This window comes from Sarcophilus harrisii, chromosome 1 (assembly GCF_902635505.1).
Source record: "Sarcophilus harrisii chromosome 1, mSarHar1.11, whole genome shotgun sequence".
In the NCBI taxonomy this organism is placed as follows: domain Eukaryota; kingdom Metazoa; phylum Chordata; class Mammalia; order Dasyuromorphia; family Dasyuridae; genus Sarcophilus; species Sarcophilus harrisii.
This window is the reverse complement of record NC_045426.1, coordinates 339,613,311-339,637,031: the sequence shown is the minus strand read 5'-3', so window position 1 is coordinate 339,637,031 and position 23,721 is coordinate 339,613,311. Positions and strand designations below refer to the sequence as shown.

The following is a 23,721-nucleotide window of genomic DNA, read 5'->3' as shown; positions in this document are numbered from 1 at the left end:
TCCTCCAGTTTCTGCCTCCTGGATGGCACCAAACATAATTTATCTAATTAATTTTCTATGACACAGTCTTTATACTTGAATTTAGAAATATCTCCCCAAAGTTTTGCCTCTTCAAATTAAACATTGATATTTGTTTGTTTTGTTTTTACAAATGATCTTCAAATAACATTGTTTCACATGTCTTTTAATATGTTGATCACTTCCTGTATGTGCACGAATGTTTGTGGCAGCCCTCTTTGTAGTGGCTAGAAACTGGAAACTGAATGGATGCCCATCAGTTGGAGAATGGCTGAATAAATTGTGGTATATGAATATTATGGAATATATTGTTCTATAAGAAATGACCAACAAGATGATTTCAGAAAGGCCTGGAGAGACTTACACGAACTGATGCTGAGTGAAATGAGCAGGACCAGGAGATCATTATATACTTCAACAACAATACTATATGATGACCAGTTCTGATGGACCTGGCCATCCTCAGCAAAGAGATCAACCAAATCATTTCCAATGGAGCAGTAATGAACTGAACCAGTTACGCCCAGAGAAAGAACTCTGGGAGATGACTAAAAACCATTTCATTGAATTCCCAATCCCTATATTTAATTTATGCCTACCTGCATTTTTGATTTCCTTCACAAGCTAATTGTACAATATTTCAGAGTCTGATTGTTTTTGTACAGCAAAATAACGGTTTGGTCATGTATACTTATTGTGTATCTAATTTATATTTTAATATATTAAACATCTACTGGTCATCCTGCCATCTGGGGGAGAGGGGGAGGGATAAGAGGTGAAAAATTGGAACAAGAGGTTTGGCAATTGTTAATGCTGTAAAGTTACCCATGCATATAACCTGTAAATAAAAGGCTATTAAAAAAAGAAAAAAAAAACATGTTGGTCACTTTTCTCTACACACATTTTGATTTATCAGTGTTTTCTCTAATATGTAATGTATTTAGAAATTAAGCTGATATTCCAGGTCAGCGGTCCTCAAACTACGGCCCGTGGGCCAGATGTAGCAGCTGAGGACATTTATCCCCCTCACCCAGGGATATGAAGTTTCTTTATTTAAAGGCCCACAAAACAAAGTTTTTGTTTTTACTATAGTCCGGCCCTCCAACAGTCTGAGGGACAGTTAGCCTCCTATTTAAAAAGTTTGAGGACCCCTGTTCCAGGTGATCTAGCTCCAACTACATTAGAGTAACAAAGGCTATTATTTTCCTCATTCATAAATATTCTTCTTCTCTAATGCAATCCAGAAATATGAATGAGAAACTTTAAGCTTGATTCAAGGCAAATCCAATAGACTTGCCATGGAAAGTGCCATACATATCCAGAGAGAAAATTGTGGAGACTGAATGTGGATCAAAGCATATATTTTCAGCTTTTTTTGTTTGTTTTTTTCCTTTCTCATTTTCCCCCCTTTTCATCTGATTTTTCTCGTATAGCACATGGAAATATGTTTACAACAACTGCCCATGTTTAACCTATATCAGTTTGCTTGCTGTCTTGGGAAGGAAAGGAGAGAGGGAGAAAAATCTGGAACTTAAGATTTTTTAAGGGTGAATGTTGAAAACCATCTTTGCATATATTTGGAAAAATAAACTACTACTACAAAATAAAAAGAAATTTAAAAAAAGAAATCTTAAACTTTTTTGTGCAATGAGTCCCATGGCACAAAAGCCTATGCACTTCTCAGAAAAATATTTTTAAATAATTGAAAGAAATACTAGATTTTATTCAGATATTAAAAACTTTACACCCCAAGTTAAAAACTCCTTCAAAGCTAGTGTTATTTCTCCTGTATATATCTTATTTATACATAGTTGTTTGAATGTTTTCTCCTTATTAATAAGACTATGAGCTCTTTGAGAGGAGGGCCTATCTTTTGCTTTTATATGTATCCTTAGTATGTACTGCAATGTCTGATATACAGTAAGAACTTAAGGATTAACTGATATAGCCTAAAAGCATGCCTTTTTTTGGTTACCTTGTACTCTTGACTCATAATTTATGAATAACTTTCTGATCATACTACTTCTAACTTGTACTTAAGTTGAGTTTTTGAACCAAAATACAGAACTTTACACTTTATCCTCAATAATTTTCACTTTATTAGATATGGTTCTAGCATATCTAGATTTTTTTTATCTCAATTCTGTCATTGAAGTGAAATTACCTATTCCTTTCAGTTCTGTATCATTCATATTTGATGAGCAAGATTCAAAAAAACATAACAAAACACTGAACAAAACAAGGCCAAGGATAGAACTGAGTAATATACCACTTCAAACCATGATATTATTTCATTAATGAACACTCTCAGTTAATCATCCAGTTCTAATCCTACCTAATTATCATCAAGATCAAATCTATCTTGTCTATAAAGGTATCATGAGAAATGTTGTCAAATGCCTTGCTAAAATCTAAGTATATTCTATGTGCTCTTTAAACCAGATATTCCATTCCTAGGGTTTATACAACCCTGAAGTCAAAGATAGAAGGATCCCATATTCACTAGAATATTTAAAGCAGAATTTTTAAATAGCAAAGATCTGGAAACAATGTAGATGGCCATTGACCAGGAAAAGCTAAATAAAGTGAAGTATATGAGCATACCACAGAACTAGAATATTACTACACTTTATGAAATTATAAAGAATACAGAGAAACATAAGAGGATATTTAAACATGCCAAAAAAAAAAAAAAAAAAGGAAGTGGAATCAGGAAAATAATGTATACAATTACAACAATGCAAAATGGAAAATAACATCAAAAAAAAAAAAAGCCAAAATAACCCTGAAATTGAATATAGTATTATCATAATTATTTAACTTGGCTCTGAAAAAGATATTTTATAATGTACTACATTTCCTTCTTTATAAGGTGGGAGAGAGGGAGACCTTGAGTGTAGAACACTGTATAAACTACAAGATTCAATTGATGAGTTGGTCTTATTGAATTGCTTCTCCCCTTCTCCTTTATTACTTTTTGTTACAAGGGTAAATTTTCTAATATTGGAGAAGAGAATGATATATTTGGAAATAGAGGTAATAAAAAGATATTAATACAAATTTTAAAATACACTCAAGCTATGTAATGGTAATTTTTATTTCCATGATTTACCTGTCCAGTACAGGTCCCCCATTTTTTTTAAATAAAAAGAGTAAATACATAATTCATTTAAAAATCAAAAATTTAGGAATCACCTAGACATTGTATTTAAAAGAGGTAAATTGATATAATGAAAAATACACTAACAGGAAATTAGGAAATATATGTTCTGGACTTAGTTCTAGTTGCATGGAGTTGGGTAAATCTGTCTCTCCTGTTCTTCTTTTCCTCATCTGTAAAATGATGGGGTGGCCCAAATGATCCTTAAAATTACTTTTAGTGCTACCATTCTGTGATTTTTAAAATCTATTTTGTGAGAGAACTACTTAGCTCTGAAAACACCCATCTGGGACAATTTTTTTTTTTTTTAATGTTCAGAGACAGCAATGAAGTTTCCTTTCCAGGCAAGCACCTGTACTTTTTTTTAGGGGAGAGGGGGATTTTCAATGTAAAGGCTAATTAAGAGAGCAATAGTTTTATTAAACTGCAAGTTTTAAACATATTCCCCTTGTGTTGCTATTGTTCTACTCTGTTTCTAAGTAAATGTTCACTCTTTCTCATAATCAAAAGCAATCAAGCAATTACCATTTATGACAACTTTTAGAATAGGTCAGCTATCACTCTAATATTCAAATGTTTAAGGAATATGTTTGGTCTTTTAAAGGTTTGTTTTTTTTTAATGGACTTTTTGCTATTATTTAATTATTTTAACATATCAATCTTTCTATGCAATGTTGCCCTATTTAACTACCTATTTCTTATGCCTGACTCCTCAAGGAAAGGAAAACAATAAAATCATCTTAGAAATACATGGGCAGAGCAGAAGAGACAAACCATAAAATAATAGCCAGTCAAATGAGTAAATTGAGAAACAATTCTATGCCAAGAAGCAGGGTCATACATTAAAAACCAGGAAGGTACAAGTTCATATGAGAAAAATAAATGTTACCATAAAGAAAAAAGCAATCCTTAGGTTTTAAGAAAAAATTATTACTTCCTGCCAAAATTAATACATGAACGAGAAAATGCCCAACTCCCACATACACACTCCAACAAAACCTTATATTAACACCAAACTGAATAAAAATCAAGAAAACCAATGACAAAACACCATATGTAATTTTTTTCTACCCTAGAAGTATATAAGAAAATCAGCCAGAAGACCTAAGACAATAAGAAAGTGGTCCCAATTCAATAAAGTGAGTGCCATCACTGGGCTATCCAGCAGATTAAAAAGACAGACTCATCATGTACCTGCAGACTTATGTGTCTGGACACAGAAAGGGCAAAAGACTTCAGAAGAAAGGGCCAGAATAACCAGAAAGCTAAGTGCTGTTGCAACATTCAGACCAGGACAGCCCAGGTGCAGTGTTTCTGAAAGCCCTAACACTGTCTTGAGATGTCTTGAAAAAGGGCACTGAAAACACAGGGCTAACCCAAAGAGATGGATACCAACACAAGGCCTTGGAAAGAAACCAAATTACCAGTATCAATAATAATGAGTGAATGCACAACCAATGAAGATGAAATTAAAGCAATTATTAGGAGCTATTTGGCCAAATTATATGCAAATAAAACTGCAGAACTAAGTGAAGTGACTAACTTACTTAGATTAATACAATGGCCTATAACAATTTTAGACTCATGATGAAAAATGCTATCCATCTCCAGAGAAAGAACTGTTGAACTGCTGATTAAAGTATATTTTTTATTTTCTCTTTTCTTTCTTTCTTTTTTTGTAACATGGCTAATATAGAAATACATTTTGAATGATTCCACATGTAGAATGGGTATCATATTTCTTACCCTCTCAATGAGTAAAGGAAAGGGTTGAGGCAGGCAGAGAATTTGGAACTGAAAATTTTAAAAAAGGAAAAATAAATGAAGAAATATACCAGTAAAGAAAATATACCATTTCCCATAATTGGTTGCATGAGAAGAAGTATATACAACCATGAGTAAGAGATGGGAAAGTGGGCCTCAGATGAACCTAATACTTATTTGAAATGGACAAAGGAGGGTTGAACTGACAAACATATTTACAAAGTTTTATGTGGAAATATGTGAATCTCAACAAGGAGCCAAGCAGGGATGGCAGGAATAATGATGTTTTAAGAGGGAGTATAATACCAAGGAAAGAATAGAGATAAGCAAAACCAATTTCCTGATGCAGAAGAGGAAAGAAAAAATGAAGGGGAAAAGAACATGAGAACTACAGAGAGTGCCATAGTTTGCTTAGGAATAGAGAACAAATTATGGTATATGAATATAATGGAGTATTATAGTATCTTTAAAAATGAGAGACATAACATTTAAAAAAATGCACAGAAAAAAACAGATGGAAATTCAGAAGGAAACAGACAACTGGGACAGTTTTGAAAGTAGTATGTATATACTTTTTAATTTTAAGCAAATCGTGTGACTTGGAGATCAAGATTCCTATAGAATCCACTCTTTTTAAAAAAAATAGCATTTTTATTTTTCCCCAATTACCATGTAAAAACAATTTTCAACATCCATTTTAAAAAATTTTGATTTCCAAATTATCTTTTTCCCTCCCTCTCCTCCACTCTCCCTAAGACAGTAAGCAATTTGACATAGGTTATACATGTATAATCATACAAAACACATTCCACATTAGTTATGTTATGAATGAAAACACATATACACACACAATTAAATGAAAATCAGTATGTTTCAGGTTGGATTCATCCATCTGTGTATACATCAGTTCTTTCTCTGGAGTTAGCACTTTTCATTATGAATTCTTCAGAACAGTTTTAGATTATTGTACTGCTGAGAATATCCAAATCACTTACAGATGAGCATCTTATGATATTGATGTTACTGAAGACAATGTTCTTCCAGTTCTGCTCAGTTCATTTTGCATCAGTTTGTGTTAATTCCAGTTTTTTTCTGAAATCATCCTGCTTGTCATTTCTTACAATATTTCATTTAAATTATATACCACAACTTGTTCAACAATTCCCTAATCGTTGGACATCCCTTCAATTTCCAATTCTTTGTCACCCCAAAAAGAGTGGTTATAAATATACTTATACAAATAGATCTTTCCTCTTTTGTTTTTTCATCTTTTTGGGATACAGATCTAATAGTGGCATTGTGGGATTAAAGAGTATGCACAGTTTTAAAGCACTTTGAATATAGTTCCAAACTAATTGCAGAATAGTTGGATCAGCTTACAACTCCACCAAGAGTGCATTAGCATCCCAATTTTCCCATATCTTCCCAACATTTATCATTTTTCTTTTCTGTCACATTAGCCAATTGTATGGGTGTGAGGTGGTTTTAATTTGCATTTCTCTAATCAATAATGGTCTAGAGTATTTTTATATCATTATAGATAGTTTTGATTCCTTTGAAAACTGACTGTTCATATCCCTTGACTATTAATCAACTGTAGTCTTATCAATTTGACTCAATTCTCTATATATTTGAGAAATGGAGATTTTATCAAAGACACTTTATGCAAAAAAATCTTCCCTCAGTTTTCTGCTTTCCTAATCTTGGTTACATTGATTTTGTGCAAAAACTAAGAATTTTCTTTTATATTCTGCTATGTGGGTGAAAATGTTCTTTTTTGGCAATTAAGTTCAAAATTTTTTAAAAGAAAAAAATTTAGAGTCATAGAAGCAGGGGACAAAAAGTATAAGATTTCAATGAAAAGGGAATTTTAAAAATTGTTTTGAGAAACCACTTATACTTTTGAAATACTCCCCCCTTTCCACATAGTAGATAACACATCACATTTTCTTGGGAATATTGTTTTTTAAAGTATAATTTTATAAGTACTTATGATAAATATTCAATATAATTCACTTACTGGAAGCTTTTAAGAACTACAGTCATAGAATTCTGAGCTAGAAGAGATTTTAACAAACTTTTCAAGTTCCCCCAAAACCTAATTATAAAACACCACTTAATACAAGTCTTAGCTACCCCACAATCTGAACCTTCTTAACAAACCATGTTTGTGTTTTCCCACCTAGTGTTTGGCAAGTACATCAATCCCTAGAACAGAACTGTTTTCCTTTTCAAACATTAACTAATAAACCCTCAGACAAGCTACAGGAATTTTGTCTGAGACGTTAAACACTATTCTTACTTGATCAAGAAAGGGAAAAGTAGCTAGCTAATAAAAGATATCTTGGCAATTTTTCTCCAAATACCAGAAACAAAGAATAGTTTTATGGTTCTCTTAAAAGATTTTTTAAAATTAAAAGCATTTAAGTTTATAGATTGAAGTACTTTTCATAATAAACTGATGACATATTTTCTTCTCTCATCTACCTCTGATGCCAAGATAAGCATTTGCTTGGTTTAGTAACATATAAACTCAAAGAATATGTTAAGAAAAGATCATTTTTATTATTGAAACAATATTTTTTTCTCCACAAGTAGATGTGACAAAGAATAAATGTATTTATTCAAATTACAAGTACATCATGTTTAACTATTCAATCAATAACCAGTATTACTTTGAGTTGGAGTTCTTCTAAAAAGTAACACTTTAATCTACTTTACATCTTAAAAGAAACAGCTAACTGCAGAAATAATTTCAACGTAAGAATTTTTTTTAAGTCAATCTTGACTTGTTCTACACAAAATCTGAAGCAGAAATCTTGGAATCTTCATTCTTTTGCATCCTACCTTTGTAACGTTAGGCAAAACACCGTATCTCTGAGTTTCTGTTTCCTCATCTACAAAATGAAGGAGCAAGCATAGATAAGGGCAAAGGTTCCTTCCAGCTTTAACACAATATGATACCATGATTCAAAGCATCATAAATGAGAATCTAATTCTTTGCATTTGAATATCAATAAATGTAAATTCTTAAGTTAAAAAAAATACTAATTTCTGCCCATGATAATTCCACATTTTTTTTTATAGAAAGCTTCATTATTTCTTACCATTCAAAAAAGTTAAATTAAATACAAATTACATTTTTGATATAATGCTTTTCTTTTCATTTACAAAATAATTCACTTTCACATTTATCAATCCTCAGAATCATAAATGAGCATCACAGGGATCATTAAATCCAGAATTGTCATAAATATTTATTAAATATCCACATTAGATGCTTTCTGAATATGATAAAGCACTTCCAGTGGGAATATAAATATATAAAGCTGAGACAGAAGGATCAAGTATGGAGAAACAAATATTAAAACATAAACAATAGGTCTAGGAAATTTAATCAGATAACAAAAGGTGCCCACAGTCCCCTTGAAAAATTGAGGAAACAACAAACTGAAGGGAAAGAATGAAAGGATTGAGGTGCAAGGTCTAAAATGAGTTGTGCTGGAAAAGGAGAAGAGAGTTTATTTGTGGGCATCAAAATTAATAATTGGCCTAATGAAAGCCCCTGAGTTTCAAACCAATTAACATTAGAGAAATGTTTTTGTCCCACTTTTCTAATAAGATTATTTTTGTTACTTCCTTGAAGTCTTTCAAACCTCTATCTTTTCTGAATTAATTTTAGACCTTTGTTAATAAGTGTTGCCCTCTATACATTTTTACTTGGAAAACTCTTTCACAAACTAAGTAGATACATGTCTTTCATGTAGAAAAAAATTATTTAAAATATATTGTGTATTTAAATAGGCTATATTCTGAACTCTAAAGTAACTTAATTGAGTTTTGAATAGCTAAGATTTAGTAATGTCTAGAAACTTATGAATATATTTAAACTCAGTGCTGACTAAACAAGTTACTACCTTTTAAGATTTTTCTTCACATGACCCAATTTATCTTGATTTTGGACAAATTTAGTATGCCACGTGATAAAATGTAATTAATTAGTTAACATTATTAGCTCATTCTTCAAAAAACCATAAATATTAAGAGTTAGAAGCTTCAAATAAATAATTTAAAAATAAGAACATTTTGTGATCCTGGTTCAGTATATTTTGTGTATGAAAAGATAATATACAATTTTTCTCTTTTTCTAAAGTAAGTAAGAATCCCAGTAATTAGTTCCAGACACCTACAGCTTGGCAGTTATTGATTTTTTTTTTTAAATTACTATACACTTGAGAGAGTTGAAATGGTTATACAAAGTATTTATTTCAAAATCAATTATTTTCTATTAAAGACAGATACAACTTCTTACCTGCAACATTAGGAGATTTCCAATTGCACTTAAGTTCTGATTTCTTGAGCTAACATGAATTTATTAGCCTTTCTTTTGGGCAGTAGTGTTGGAGTCTCTTCCATATGAAACGTGTGTGTTCACCTGAAGGTGAATCACCACCTCAAAAAAATTTAATCTGCTCCCAGTTACGCTCTATTAAACATCCAGCTATTTCTGACCAAAGGAGGAGGGAAGCAAAGTTCAGGAAGTACTCCATGTTGAGTTTTGTTTTAACAAACTAGCCTCAGCACTCAAAACAGAAAGACTTCTGTTCTTGAGTTACTAACCTTCAAGTAACAAGATGTGAGCAAAGACACATTTCCCTATCATTTTTATTAACATTCTTCCCCACCCCCTATAACCAAGAAAGCAGCAGTGAGAGAGTCAAGAAGAAAGAAAGCATAATAGAAACAATTTCTGTGTGCTATCTATGCTATTAATTCTGCTTTGACCTGGATCTCTTTGTGCCTTGCCAATTACTCCCTTCAGAAACTCTTTCAGATAATTCCTTCTTTCTCCTACATTCTAGATGACTCTCACCATTCCAACCTTGCCACTCTGCTGACATACTTAGAAAACCTGAATTTTTCCCCTTAACTACCACAGCTATGAAAGTGAGGTGCCAAAAGGGATTAAACAACATCATCTATTTCTTCTCCTGCTGTCCAGTCTTACCTCTGTTGGTATCTATGAGAGTTCTTATATGAAGGGTGTGAAGAACTATTATTTTAGGGACAGGGAAATCTATAATTAAAGAAGTAGTAAAAAGGTTCTTTTAATAGAGAATATCTGGAAACCAGTGTACCAGATTATGATCATACTATAATCAGGCATACTTTAAAAAAATGACCAAGTCAGGGCATCTCCAACAAATTCTTTATAAATAAATAACCAAAATCAGGTATATTTCACTGAATTTGTTCTTGATTATTATGATATAAGTCAAAGCAAAAGCCAGTAGCTTGTTAAATACCAGAATAGTTCTATAAAAATTTAAAACCTCCTTTGTTGGTCATCTTTAAGAAGAAGTAAAGTACCTAATTTGTCTATAATAAATTACAAATTATCTTGATAAAATATATGTTTTTTCTATCTAAATAACTACTATTTAATTTAAAAGATAAAAGGATATTAGCTAGGCTTGCATTTTAAAGCTTTCAAAAAGACAATTTTTTCTCTCAATACATTACTAAATAGCTTTCTCCTTAATTCTACTCAAAATAATCAAAATTTTAAAAAGGTATTTCTATATTTTTAATAAAATTTATTTTCAAATTTTTTGTAGGAATACAATTTATTCCCCAAAATTTGAGAAAATCTTAAAATTTAATCTTCTATGAGCCCTTGCTTAAAAACAAGCACTTTGTAACCAGTAGAGGGAAGTATTGCATTGCAGTGTCTAACACACTTATTACTACACTAAGATAAGCAAATTTAGTTCTTGAACAGAAGCCCCCAAAAAACTCAAAAGAAATCAGGTAAAGCTTAAAGGAATTTGGGCCTAAAGGAAATCAGTAAAAATTTAAATAAACTAATAATATAACCTGTAATATTGACACCATACTCTTCCAAAGCAATATGGTTCCCTATAATCAATTTACCATTACTTTGACATAGATAAGTAATGGAAGAAAGTGGACTTGTATTTTGAAAGAGCCTGTATTTTGTCAAGGCAATTTGTAATTTATTCTAGAGAGAATGGATCTTTTTACTGTTCTTAGAAATAACCAATATTAAATGATTTTTTTTAGAAAACTGTTCTAGATTTTAACTACAAGGCCTTTGGTTTGACTTGGATCTTAATCTTCAGGAATGGATGAAAGGAATGCAATTAAATGAAAGATGTCTGATTTTGTTTTTTTACTTCTGAGGAATTTTGCATATGAATTATTAACAAATAAATAATATATAAGAAATATATTAAGAAGATACAAGTAAAGACTAGCCACCTAAGGAGGGAAAGATCACTACTGATTTGAGGAGCTGGGGCATAAAAAAAAAATTAAGGATAACTTTATGGGAGTAGCACTTGAAGTGAATTTTAAAGGATGAACAGAAACTTCCAGCTGTCTAAGACACCATAACACACTCATATGATTCTCATTCCTCTCTAAATGCTCCTTATCCCACAATGTCTCCTTTTCCTTTTCTTAAGGGTTAAGGTAAGTATTACCAAATGTCCTTTCTTCAACTTCTCTTCTATCTTTCCATCTTCTCCTTTGGCGACCTTATTATACTCATACTGTTAAAACTATCACCTTTATACCGGGAATACTAAATCTGAATCTCGATCTCTGAGCCTTATCCCAAACTCTGGGCTCACATTTTTCACTTGCCTTTAGGATTTGCCTTACTGGTAGTTCCAATGCAACAATACAAACTGAATTTACTACCTTTCCTCCCAAACCTGATCCTGATTTCACTATTTCTATGAGGAATAACACCATTTAATTACTCAGTCTCCCAAGCTCATAGCTTTAATGCTACCATAAACGTTTCTTCTATTATCTCATATGCAATATATTATCAAGTTTTATTGATCCTACTATAAAACATCCATTCCATATTGTCTATTTCCATTGCTACCATCCTATTAACTAAAAGATTGTCAGTACCATCCATCTGGACTATATATAAAGTCTCCTAGCATACCTTCCCATCTTCACTTTCCTTCCTTCAAACCATTTTTATATCAACTCCAGACATCTTTCTTAGGCATAAACCTGGATAACCACATCACATTCCTGGTTCCCTCCATTGTGAATGATCATATACTACCTGATCTAACATTTCTTTCATTGATTTATGCTTATTTTGTCCTATGTTTATTAAAAAGAATGACATATTTCCAGTGGGTGATAAATTTCATGAGAACAGGTGCTCTAAATAGTACATCTCATCCACTATAGTATACATTGTAGTTATTTAGTAAATATTTGCTGAAATGAAAAAAGATAGATTCCTTAAGACTTGCTAGCTATAATCTATATAACCTTAGGCAAAGTATAAACCCTCTAGATCTCATTTTGTTCCTCTGAGAAACGTGGAAGAATAGAGAGAATGCTGACTTTGGAGTCAGGCAATCAGATAAAATCCTGGCTCTGCTATGTAGTAGCTCTATTATTTTGAACAAGTCATTTAATTTCTGTGGACCTCAATTTTCTTACTTGTAAAATGAAAAAATTGGAATAATCTTTAAGGTTTAATTCCTATAATCTTACATGTCATAAAATCTTTCTTTCATTAGCCAGTGACAGAAATGTCATAATTACTAGTTTTCTTACTAGTCAACGCAATAATTTGTATGTAGTAGGTATTTAATAAGTGCTCAAATGAAATCAATTTATTTTTAGTCCTCTATACAGTCTATGAGTAAAGTCAAATTCAATATAGTTACTCTATAGCTCAGTTTTTTAAACTATAGATTACAACTCCATATTGTAACTAATGTATAAGTCACAAAATTATGATTTATTATCAGCAAATGTTTGGTTTATATACCTACATACCTAGGGTCATGTAAAAATTTCTTGGGCGAAAAAGGGTCACAAGTAGAAAAAGTTTAAAAAGTCCTGATCTTTGGTATCTACTGAAAAAGACTCTAAAACATAGACTTTAAATATAGAGGATCAAAAAGATGGTAAGAATGAGAACATTTTTCATTTCTGTTGCCACATATTTTGGAAATGCATTTTATCCATTTGGTCTATTTTAACCATAGACTGAAAATAAAAATTAAATTTTCAAAATATGCTATATTGTTTTCAAGAGATTTGTTTTCTGAAAATCTTAATTTATAAGATTGTTAGGTTTTTGTGACACCAAAACCCATATAGAAAAAAATATAAGGAAGAAATAATAAAATATCATAATTCCTTCTCTCAAAATTAGGAGACCACTATTGTGGGTTGCTTGTACATTTTAGATATCATTTAAGAACCATTTCAAAAGTCTAAATTAAATTTAACAAAAAAAATTAGCTATAATAGAGTTTTAAATATCCAGATTCAAAATGAAGAAGGTTAGCTCCACTGAAAGATAATTCTTTCTGGAGTTACTTTAAATTATTTTAAGTCTAAAATTTTATTTCAACTCCTTAAAAGAAATAGAGGACCTGATTTCGAGTGAGGAAAACATGAGATCAAGTTTTGTCACTGACATACAATAATAGTTTTATATAAGAAAAGTCATTTAACCAAAAATTTTAAGTAGCAAAAAAGCTGCCAATCCTCATCAATAGATAGAATTTTCATACAGGGAAATCCTTATACTGGTAAAATTATAGGCCTATTTCCCCATTCCTCTCCCCAAAAACCCCTCATTTTCTTTTTTATTTCAAGAATGGAACCTATTATAAAATTATGTATGTATACAACTAAATTGTATATATAATTAATTATATATGTATGTATATATATGATAGTTAAATATAATTATACATAACTACACTAGTACCAAACCAATATTTTGATAATTCAAATACACATCTGAAATACATACATATATATTTACACTTATATTAATTATATAGCCCAGAACAATTCTATATTATTTTTTAGATGTACCACAACAATTGCTTAACTCCTTTTTACCCTTGTTAAGATTTCAGGGAAGCAATACTTCAAAAAGAGAAGCTACCAGTACTTAGGAACCAAATTTTTATTTGGCATCAGGATTTTTTTATTTTAAAGCCTGAGTTGATGACTCAACTCAGTCATCAAAGCATGATGACTCATGCTTTTAATGTACTTGTAGCCAATGAGTGGTCAATAAATGTAGAGATTTGCTGTTTTTGGAAGAAAGGGGTGATGCTATTGAAACCAGTGTATCTTATGAGGGTAGAGGCAGAATATGTAATATTGTAATGTAGGCAAAATCAGATTTAAATGAATAAGGACCAGTTTGCAGAGGAAAACAAGATATAAAATGGCAGACTGGGGGGAAAAACCTACAGAGTTATGTATTTTGGGGAAGGGGTCAAAGAATAAGAGGAGAGCCTACCTCTAGACCTTGGTGATTTGGGGTGAGGTATTAGTTTACATCCATCAAATTTATCAATTCTACTTCAGCATCTTTCTCAACTGTTTCCTATTCTATATTCATAACACCACCTTCAACCAGGCTCATTATCTATGGCTGGACTAAGAGCTTCAATAATTGGGTTCATGTGTATGTCTTGCTCACATCTAACCCTCCTTCATACAGCTACCAAAATAGTCTTTCCACTCTTAACTTATCACTGCCTTGTTCAAGAAGTTTATAGGGCTCCCCATGAACTCCAAGCTATGATACAAACTCCTCTGGCAGTTAAAGTCCTTCACCATGTGGCTCCATCTCCTTCCAGCCTAGATAGATTACATATTACTCTCTTTCATACACTTTGCACTCTGGCCAAACTGGCTCATTTGCTGTTTCCTCACAATACATGACATTCCATCTGCTGTCTCCATGCACCATTACTGCTCTCTGTGAAAGTCCAGCCCTTTCACGGCTGGCTGCAGTGCCATCTTCTGTTAAGAACTTCTTCCTGATTCCCCTAGGTTTTAGAACCCCACCTTCCCAAATCATTTTTGTATTTATTTTTAAGAGATCATATTTTTACTTACATGTGAATATATTATATCCACTAAGTAGAATGGAAGCTGCTTATGGGCAGAGACTTTCTCACTATTCTATTTATACCCAGCATGTAGCACAGTGTCTGATATAATGAAGAGACTTAATGAGTATTTTCTGATTGTAAGGCTATTGTGATGTCCTTAAATATTCTTCCTTCTTCAGTGAAGGGTCTATTCTTATACTATGGAACCAGGAAAGTGTTCAATAAAAGGACTATCTCCTAGCTTAGTGCCCAGGTGTAGTAGCATAGGGATTCCCTCTAAAGACAGTGCTTAGGGAAAGAAATTCAATTCACTCTCATCCAGAGATAGCATAGGACTGATGAATCTAAATGCCTAATCCAATCACCATGAGCTTTTTTGACCCTCTGGTTTCCTTATGATAATCAGGATAACCAATTTTTAAAAGCCCTTTCTCTAGCTTCCATAAGACTTTTTAATAACTGCATGTCTAAGTGATGTCACTTTCATTGGAACATGAAAACAGAGATATCTGAATCCTGACAGTAATAAATATGGGGCTTCTCTAAGTATTTAGGATATTGGTTACAACTATATCAGGGAGCTGGAAGGGTCCTTTTGAGAGGCATTGTAGTCTGGCTGAAATAGTGCTGGGCTTGTAATCAGGAGAATCCTGCATTCAAATCTCACCTCTACACCAGCAGTGCCAAGCAAAGTGTAGGCACTTAATAAACACTTGATTGATTGGCCATGAACAAGTCACTTAACCCTTCTCAGCCTCAGGGATAATCACACTAGGAGTAACTACTTTACAAGGATGAGAAAATAATCAAATGAGATGATGCAGATAAAGTACTTTGCATATTAAAAGCTGTACAAGCTATAAAGAGGGACTGCCCCAGCAATATCACTGTTATAGGGAACCCCTAAATTTGAAAACTCCCCCTATCAGTGCCAGGCATCCCCTTCACAGCACCACAAAGCCAGTCTGTGTTGGAGGTGGGACAGGAACACAGGTTTCCCAGCTCAAAGACCAGCTTTCTTTCAACCCTACTCTCACTCCCATGCCCCACCCAAAGATACATATCTGCTCCTAAAATCTATACAAATGGTTATTGTGAAAATGATGGTCATAAGGTCCAATTAAGGTTAAATAATTTGTCAACATCAGAAATCCAGGAAATGGCAAATTCTAAACTTGCTGTTTGTCTTTTGTTCTCAAAGAGGACCATGACACTAGGGAGGTAATGCCATGACAAACAAGTGAGTTAGAAAAGGGGTCATGCAAAGCCATCAGTCTCACTTTCTCCCCCTAGGTCCAGTGGCCAGATACAGATTAGGATGATTGGAGATAGCCCTGGAATGCAGCAAATTCTGAACTAGTTCCAAAGTCAAGCTCCAAGTCTCATGCTTTTTCCACATCACAAGTTAATCTTTACAACTTAAAGGATCTTCAAAATGAAGTACATTTTAAAGTCTTTCTTAAAAACATTTGAAGCCAGCCAGATATTAATTCTCCTTGTGTCTATTCTTATTCTATGGAGCCAGCAGAGTTTGGTAAAAGAATAACTCTAATAACTTATCTTCAGTAACTATGCTTTCAGGCTGTAAAATTCAACACTAGTAGAGAACAAAAGGCCTACAATTATAGGTGACAATTCACTATAACAATAGTCCTGGTTACATGTGGAAGGAGAAGAGAAGGCAAAGTTAAAAAGCATGGATTAGTTAATCTTCCTAACATGGTTGAAATTTTTGTTTTAAAGTTTTGATAAAATAAAAACTCACAGTCCTCTGAGCTGCCCTTTTCTGGTAACCTAATAGAAAAGGGATTCTGACATCACAGAATACAACATTCTGCTCTATCCTATTGACAACAGACATTAGTTTACACAAGGTATCTCATTAATATCTCAAAACATGGGTTTATAAAAGTTAGCTCTTATATGTTCTTCTCCAAAAATTGTGAATATTAATTAAGCAGTTACAGGAGAGCATATCACATATATTTTCAGTCTTTTAGTGAGGGTTCAATTAGATCTACAATAACAAAATCAATCTGCTCTCATTTGATTACACAGTACTTTGTATTCCTCCTATGTAGCTAATCCCAATTCTTTTTAATGATTAGTGTCCAGCACTAATATTCAAATTTGCATTTTATTCATATGTATATGTATATATATACATATACATACCTATATATAGATATATTTTATATATAAACATGTATCATCTCTCAATCCCAACCTGTAATTATAGTGCTTTAAAACTTGCAAAATGTTTTATATACAGTATTTCACTTAACCCTCACCACAACCTTCTGAGGTATTATTATTTTCATTTTATAAATGGTGAAACAGACTAAGTGAATGAAGTTAAATAGCTTGGTTGTTAAATTATCAATGATCTTTGAATCACCAAATCTAATGATCTTTTTCTCAGTCCTTATCATACCCGACCTCTCTGCTACAATTTGACACTACTGACTACCCTGGCCACTTTCTCTGTTTTAACATTTTATGACAATATTTTGTCTTGGTTCTCTCCTCCTTCCTGTCTGAACACTTCTCAATAATCTTTGCTCACTCATCTATAAATCACCACCTCAATGTTGGTGTGCCACAAAGTTTTAGTTTAATGTTGGTCAATCTGCTTATTTGGCTCTGATTAATACCATAGCTAGTGTCATAAGGTGTGATTTGAATCTGATCCTTCCTGACTCTAAGTCCAGCATTTCAGATACTAGACCACATTTCCTCTTTGTAAGACAGAGATCTTTATGCCTCTCCAAGCTTCTGCATAACACCTTCCACAAGGAAGGTACTTAATCAGAATCTGATAAATGACACAGAGTCACTGCTGATGAAAGTCAAAAAACATTATGACAACAAAGTTTTTCTAAGTTGTGTACTAAAACAATTCACATTCACATTTAAAATTAAACTCTTGTTAAAGCAAATTTAAAACAAACAAATTAATTAAAACATTCTTCACAGTTTGGTCTGTTTCATTAACTGAATTATGGAGTCCTTACTTAACACTAAACTCAATTCAATAACCACTTTTAAGTTCTTATTATACGCCAGACACCAAGCTATTTTAAATATGCCTCCTACCACAAGCCCCTGATTTTTTCATGATACTTGCCTCATAAGTAACAAAGTCATCAAATTCATCAGGGCAGGCAGGGGGATCTTCTTGGACATATCCGATGTCATACAACTGGCTCTCAGGATCTGTAGGAAAAATTATAGATTTTAGTAGTTACAGTTAAACATATGCCTTTTGGTATGACAGTTGTGATTTCCTACTTAAAGATTTCATCAAAATACAGAGATGATGATACCTAAGTTCTTGAGGGCTCTATCAACAAAGCACAAACTCTGACATCAATATTCAATAAACATATATTAAGTACCTACTATGTACAAGCCATTGTGATAAAAACTGGAGATACAAAGAACAGGATCTGGCAAATTCCAATAAAATGAAAAGACCCTGACTATATTATCAATAAAAACTGTTGTCTTGATAGTCAGTCTTACGGAGATAGGCATGTATTAGCCACTGTCAGAAATTCTTTGGGCATAGCAACCCTGAAATAGATAAAAATACAAAATGAGTCATGGGCCCCTAGAATCACCTTTTACTTACAAACTAACTGTTTACAGTTAGTATGTAAGTTATGTTAGTATTTATAAGTTATAGGTTAGTATTTCATTATTAAGAAATGAGGGAATTACTAAAAAATATGGTAGTTTTAATACAATTCATGAATATGTTTAACTGTTGGTGTTTTAAATGTGAAATCCTTGTACAACAACTAACAAATTGATATTTTATAAGTGGAATAAATCATGGGCACTTTCACTATAAATGAAACCAGAAAACAAGAGTTGTAGTTAAATGGAAAAATGCCTTATAGATATTCTTTGAAAAGGAGAGGAGGAGGGGGAAGGGACAGGCAGTTGGCTTTAGTATGGTCCCAAGAGAGAAAAAAGGAACTTTTAACCAAGATGGCTACCTCACCAGAAGGCAGGCTGTTCAGCTCCCACATATTTACTCAAGATAAAAACTATGAGGTTCACATCAAATCCAATAATAATCAATAAATGTAATGAGAAATGGCAGTAAGTGAAGTCTTCCATCAGAACTGCATAAAAAGTCACAGGTAATAGGAAGGAGGTTGCCTCAAACAAGGAGGGGCCCAAAGAGACCAAAAAAGGACATATGTAGCAAGAAAGGAGAGGTCTCCTGAAAGAGCCCCAGGATAAGGACCTTGAAAAGCCCCAGAAGGCAATCAGCATAATATATAGTACTCAGACTCAGCTAGCCCTGGCCCAGAAGCTCAAATTCCTAACATTCTTTCATGAGACACCAGAAGGTTCTGAATACACTTGTTTAGAAAGGAGAAAGGGGAAGAAATTGCAATACCTTATAAGTGAATGCATGAGAAGAATATATAAACATGAAGGAAAGAGTTGGAGTGGACATTAGATGGACTTAACTCTTACATGAAATGGGCAAAAAGAGGTTGAACCCACAAATCCATACACAAATAATTAAATGTTGAAACATGTAGATATAGGCATATATCAATCTAAAGAGGGAGTCAACCAAGGAGGGGGAGATTGAGGTAGTTAAAGAGGGAGGATATAGCTGGAAAGGGCATAGTGGAAAGTGAAACACATTTCCTGAAGGGTAATTAAGGTGGCAATTGGGAGAGAGGAAAAGAAAAAAAAATTAGAAAAAGACAAGACAAGAATTAGAATCTATGAGAGTGCCTTGTACTGCCCTCTTAGATAATTAGGGAATGACTATACCTTACTACTAGTACTGTATCTTAGGAAATAATACAGAGATAATTTCTGAGAATTTTGGGTAGTATGAACTGATGCAAAGTAAAGTGAGCAGAAGAAAACTGTATAGAAAAACAACTTTAAATAACTACATGCCAGCACTTAGCAGAGTACCTGGCACATAGAAAGCATTTAATAAATAATCATTGTTTGAATGTCTAGTTGAAAAAGACTTTAGAATTCTGATTTAAGGACCCACATGTGCAAAAATGTTTGTGGCAGCCCCTTTTGTATTGGCAAGAAACTGGAAACTGAGTGGATGTCCATCAGTTAGAGAATGGCTGAACAAATTGTGGTATATGAATGCTATAGAATATTATTGTTCTGTACGAAACGACTAGCAGGATAATTTCAGAGAAGCCTGGAGAGACTTACATGAACTGATGCTAAGTGAAATGAGCAGAACCAGGAGATCTTTATACACGGCAACAAGATTATAAAATGATCAATTCTGATGGATGTGGCTCTCTTCAACAATGAGATGATTCAGACCAGTTCCAATTGTTTAGTGATGAAGAGAGCTATCTACACCCAGAGAGAGGATTGTGGGAAGTGAATTTGGTTCACAACATAGCATTTCCATTCTTTTTGTTGTTTGCTTGCATTTCATTTTGCTTCTTACCTTTTTTTCTTGTTTGATTTGATTCTTCTTGTGCAGCAAGATAATTATATAAATATGTTAAAAAAAAAAAAGAAAGAAAAAACTTCCCCCAAACTCAGCAAAACATTAATTTAAAAAAAGAATTCTGACTTAAGCAATAACCAAATCATATCTCCAAAAGAGGATGTTTGTTTGCAACAAAAGCAAAAAGAGATGTAATTAAGAGTTAAAAAGAGAAAACCACATCTTGCTAAAAGACAATGAATTAAGTGACATAGCATCCAACTTCTTAAAGAAGTTAAATGAGTTCATGACAAACAAGAGAAAGAGAATAGAAATAGAAATAGAAAATAATAGAGAAATAGAAAAATGTAAATTCCTCTTATTATCTCTGTTCCAATGGAACTATCTGGCTCAGTATTATTTCTCCTAAAGTCACTTTTTTATAGATTCAATTAACAGCTTTAAGTAGAATGTGCCTTTAATAAAAAATTTAAATCTACAATTATAAGCTTTCAAGGTTCTATACATATCATAACTGCAAGACGTAACAAAGATAAAATATTTTTAAGGAAAATTATTAATAATATTTTATTTTTCTCTCAATTATATGTCAAGACAATTGTTAGCAATTATTCTGTTAAGAGATTGAGTTCCAATTTTTTTCTTCTTTTCCCTCCCTTCTTCCTAAAATGGCAGGCAATTTGATATAGGTTATACATGTATTATCATGTAGAACACATTTTCATATTAGTCACAGTTGTGAAAGAAGAAACATCAAAAGAAAAAAAAAATAAAGTACATGGAAAATAGGATGCTTCAGTTTTCATTCAAAGTCCATTATTCTTTTATACTTATAAGTTCTATTTCCTTTTTATGATCTCTTTGGAATACAGACCAAGTAGTGCTATTGCTATGGTATGCACAGTTTGGTTGCTCTTTGCGCATAATTGCAAATTGTTCTCTAGTTCATAACTCAACCAACAGTTCATTAGAAACCCAATTTTCCTACATCCTCTCCAACATTTATCATTTTTTTTTACATTAGTCAATCTGATAGGTATAAGATGGTACGTTAGTTGTTTTAATTTTTATTTCTTTAATCAAAAATGATTTAGTGTACTTCTTCCTATGTCTATATGAACTGCCTGTTCATATCCTTTGACCATTTATCAGTTAGATCATGCCTTACATTCTTATAAATTAAATTCTTGATATATTTGGGATTAGTATCCTTCCTTATCTCTTTTAATTAGGCCTATTTTTTTAGCTTTTGCTTTGTCTGAGATCGACATTGCTACCTCTGCTTTTTTTTTTAAAGTTTTTAAAGCATAATAAATTCTGCTCCAGTGCCTTACTCTAATCTCTTGTGTGCCTCTCTGCTTCAAGAGTGTTTCTTATAAACAACATATTGTAAAAATTCTAGTTTTTGATTTACTCTGCTATCTGCTTCTGTTTTATGGGAGAGTTCACCCCATTCATGCTCAATTATGATTACTAATTGACTATTTCCCTCTATCCTATTTTTCTAACAGTTTGCTTTCTCTCGTCTTTCACCTTTATGCTCTTCACCAGTGGTCTGCCAGTGTTTTAGGGTGCTATTTTATGGCTGTTTAGAAATGATTGTCAAAGAGTTACAGTGATTTACTGTTTACTCCACCATCTTGGCTCCCAGAAGTCCAGCAGGAAAATTATATAGGAGGAAATAGACAATACAAGACAGAAATTCTCCGCTTTATGTCCTCTCTAATTATAGCATTCTCTCACTACCATCCTATTCACCCATACTATGCTCACAGACACTATATTAACTACCTATACTCACTGGCATCATAGTAAATCTACTCTACAACACAAAAGGTACTATGGAGCAATAATCTTTTGCTACTGATTTTATGAAGACAATTTAGGATTAGGCTCTATCCTAAGATTTAATGTTAAGTTTCTTCAAGATTTCCTTCAAGTGCAGTGTATTTGTCCCACAATACCAAATGCCTTTTATGTAATTTAAATGACAGAATGTTCATAAATATTCTCAATGGATCACAAATATAGTTTTCTATTATTCAATCAGAAGAGCCTGAATTCAATTAGATTAAGTCTGGTGAGAATAAATTTGAATAATATTTTCAGAATTCAATAATTTTTAAAGATATTTTCTCATAACTCTAAAAAATAGAGATTGGAACAAGTAAGATAGGCAGTCACCTGAGACATTTCAGGAAATATAGATCTAACTCCTCTAGTCAAAAAACTCCATGGCTTCATATTATTTCCAGGCATTCAAGCCCTTCATAATTTGAATCCAGCCTACCTTTCCAGGACAGCCATCACTTAATAGTCATTACATGGATTAAGTTTATTTGATAGTTTTAATTCTTTCAAGTTATCCAAGGGATTTCTTGTCTTAATTCAATCCCTGTTCTACAAGGAAGGAAACAGGGAAGGAGGGAAGGAAGGAAGGAAGGGAGGAAGGAAGGGAGGAAGAAAGGAAGAGAGGAAGGGAGGAAGGAAGGAAGGGAAGAAGGGAGAAAGGGAGGAAAAGAGCAAGGGATGGATGGAGGGAGGGAGGGATATTACAAGAAAAGTCTTCTACATTTATAGCTTTTGCTATTTCTTCTTTAATTTACCTTACAATTATCTCCTTAGCAACGTGATTTTTATTAACATAAGTTAAATACTAGGAGCCAGACTCAGGATTACATGACTCTGGATGAAATCACAGAAGCAACTGCTACTGACCTCTGATGCCAGAACATTGTGACTCAACATAAAACTAGTATATATAAAATATTACAAATTATTATAAAGGTGACTGAGTATTTAATCTCCCCTCAAATTTATACTGTGATCTATCAGTTTATAATTTCCTTAACTGAAATATAGCTATTTTTCAACAATGACAAAAACCTCACTGATTTAATAGCTGGCAACCTTCACTACCTACATTTTTTTAAAGCTCAAATTCTCTTTTAAATATCTGTTTTCTAGACATAATCTCTTATGGTATGTATGTTTAACTTTCCTAATAACCATTAAGCTATAAGTGAATTAATTAGCTCCTACTACCCTACAAAAAGACAACAACTCTATATGTAATGCATTTTTGTGATGTGGTCAATTTGATTGCTTAGATCATGTGCAAGCTCAATAGAGGCCACCATTAGAAACTAATAAAGATTATTGAAATGACTAGATTAGATGGGTCAGGACCAAGTTTAGTGGTCACAAATTCAGAGTTTTGTTTCCTAGCTCTGTTAGTATCAAAAAAAATCAATCAAATGAACAAACAAAACCAATCCCAAGGAGTTTTAAGGTTCATTTTTGTTTTTCTAAAAGTTACTATAGTAATCCAAGATTAAAAAAAAAATCTTTTGCCTTTTATTCATGAAAATGATTTAAAG

The 23,721-nt window shown here is 32.6% G+C and overlaps 1 protein-coding gene across 3 annotated transcripts in view; it reads right to left on the bottom strand.

Annotated features, from left to right (window-relative positions):
- Nucleotides 1-23,721, bottom strand: part of RAB11FIP3 (RAB11 family interacting protein 3) — a 155,071-nt gene that overhangs the window by 63,894 nt on the left and 67,456 nt on the right. For all 3 annotated transcript variants that reach the window (XM_031945704.1, XM_023497766.2, XM_031945705.1), the window contains exon 3: nucleotides 18,005-18,093. In XM_031945704.1, the coding sequence (XP_031801564.1) occupies nucleotides 18,005-18,093 (89 nt within the window). The remainder of the gene's footprint in view (nucleotides 1-18,004; nucleotides 18,094-23,721) is intronic.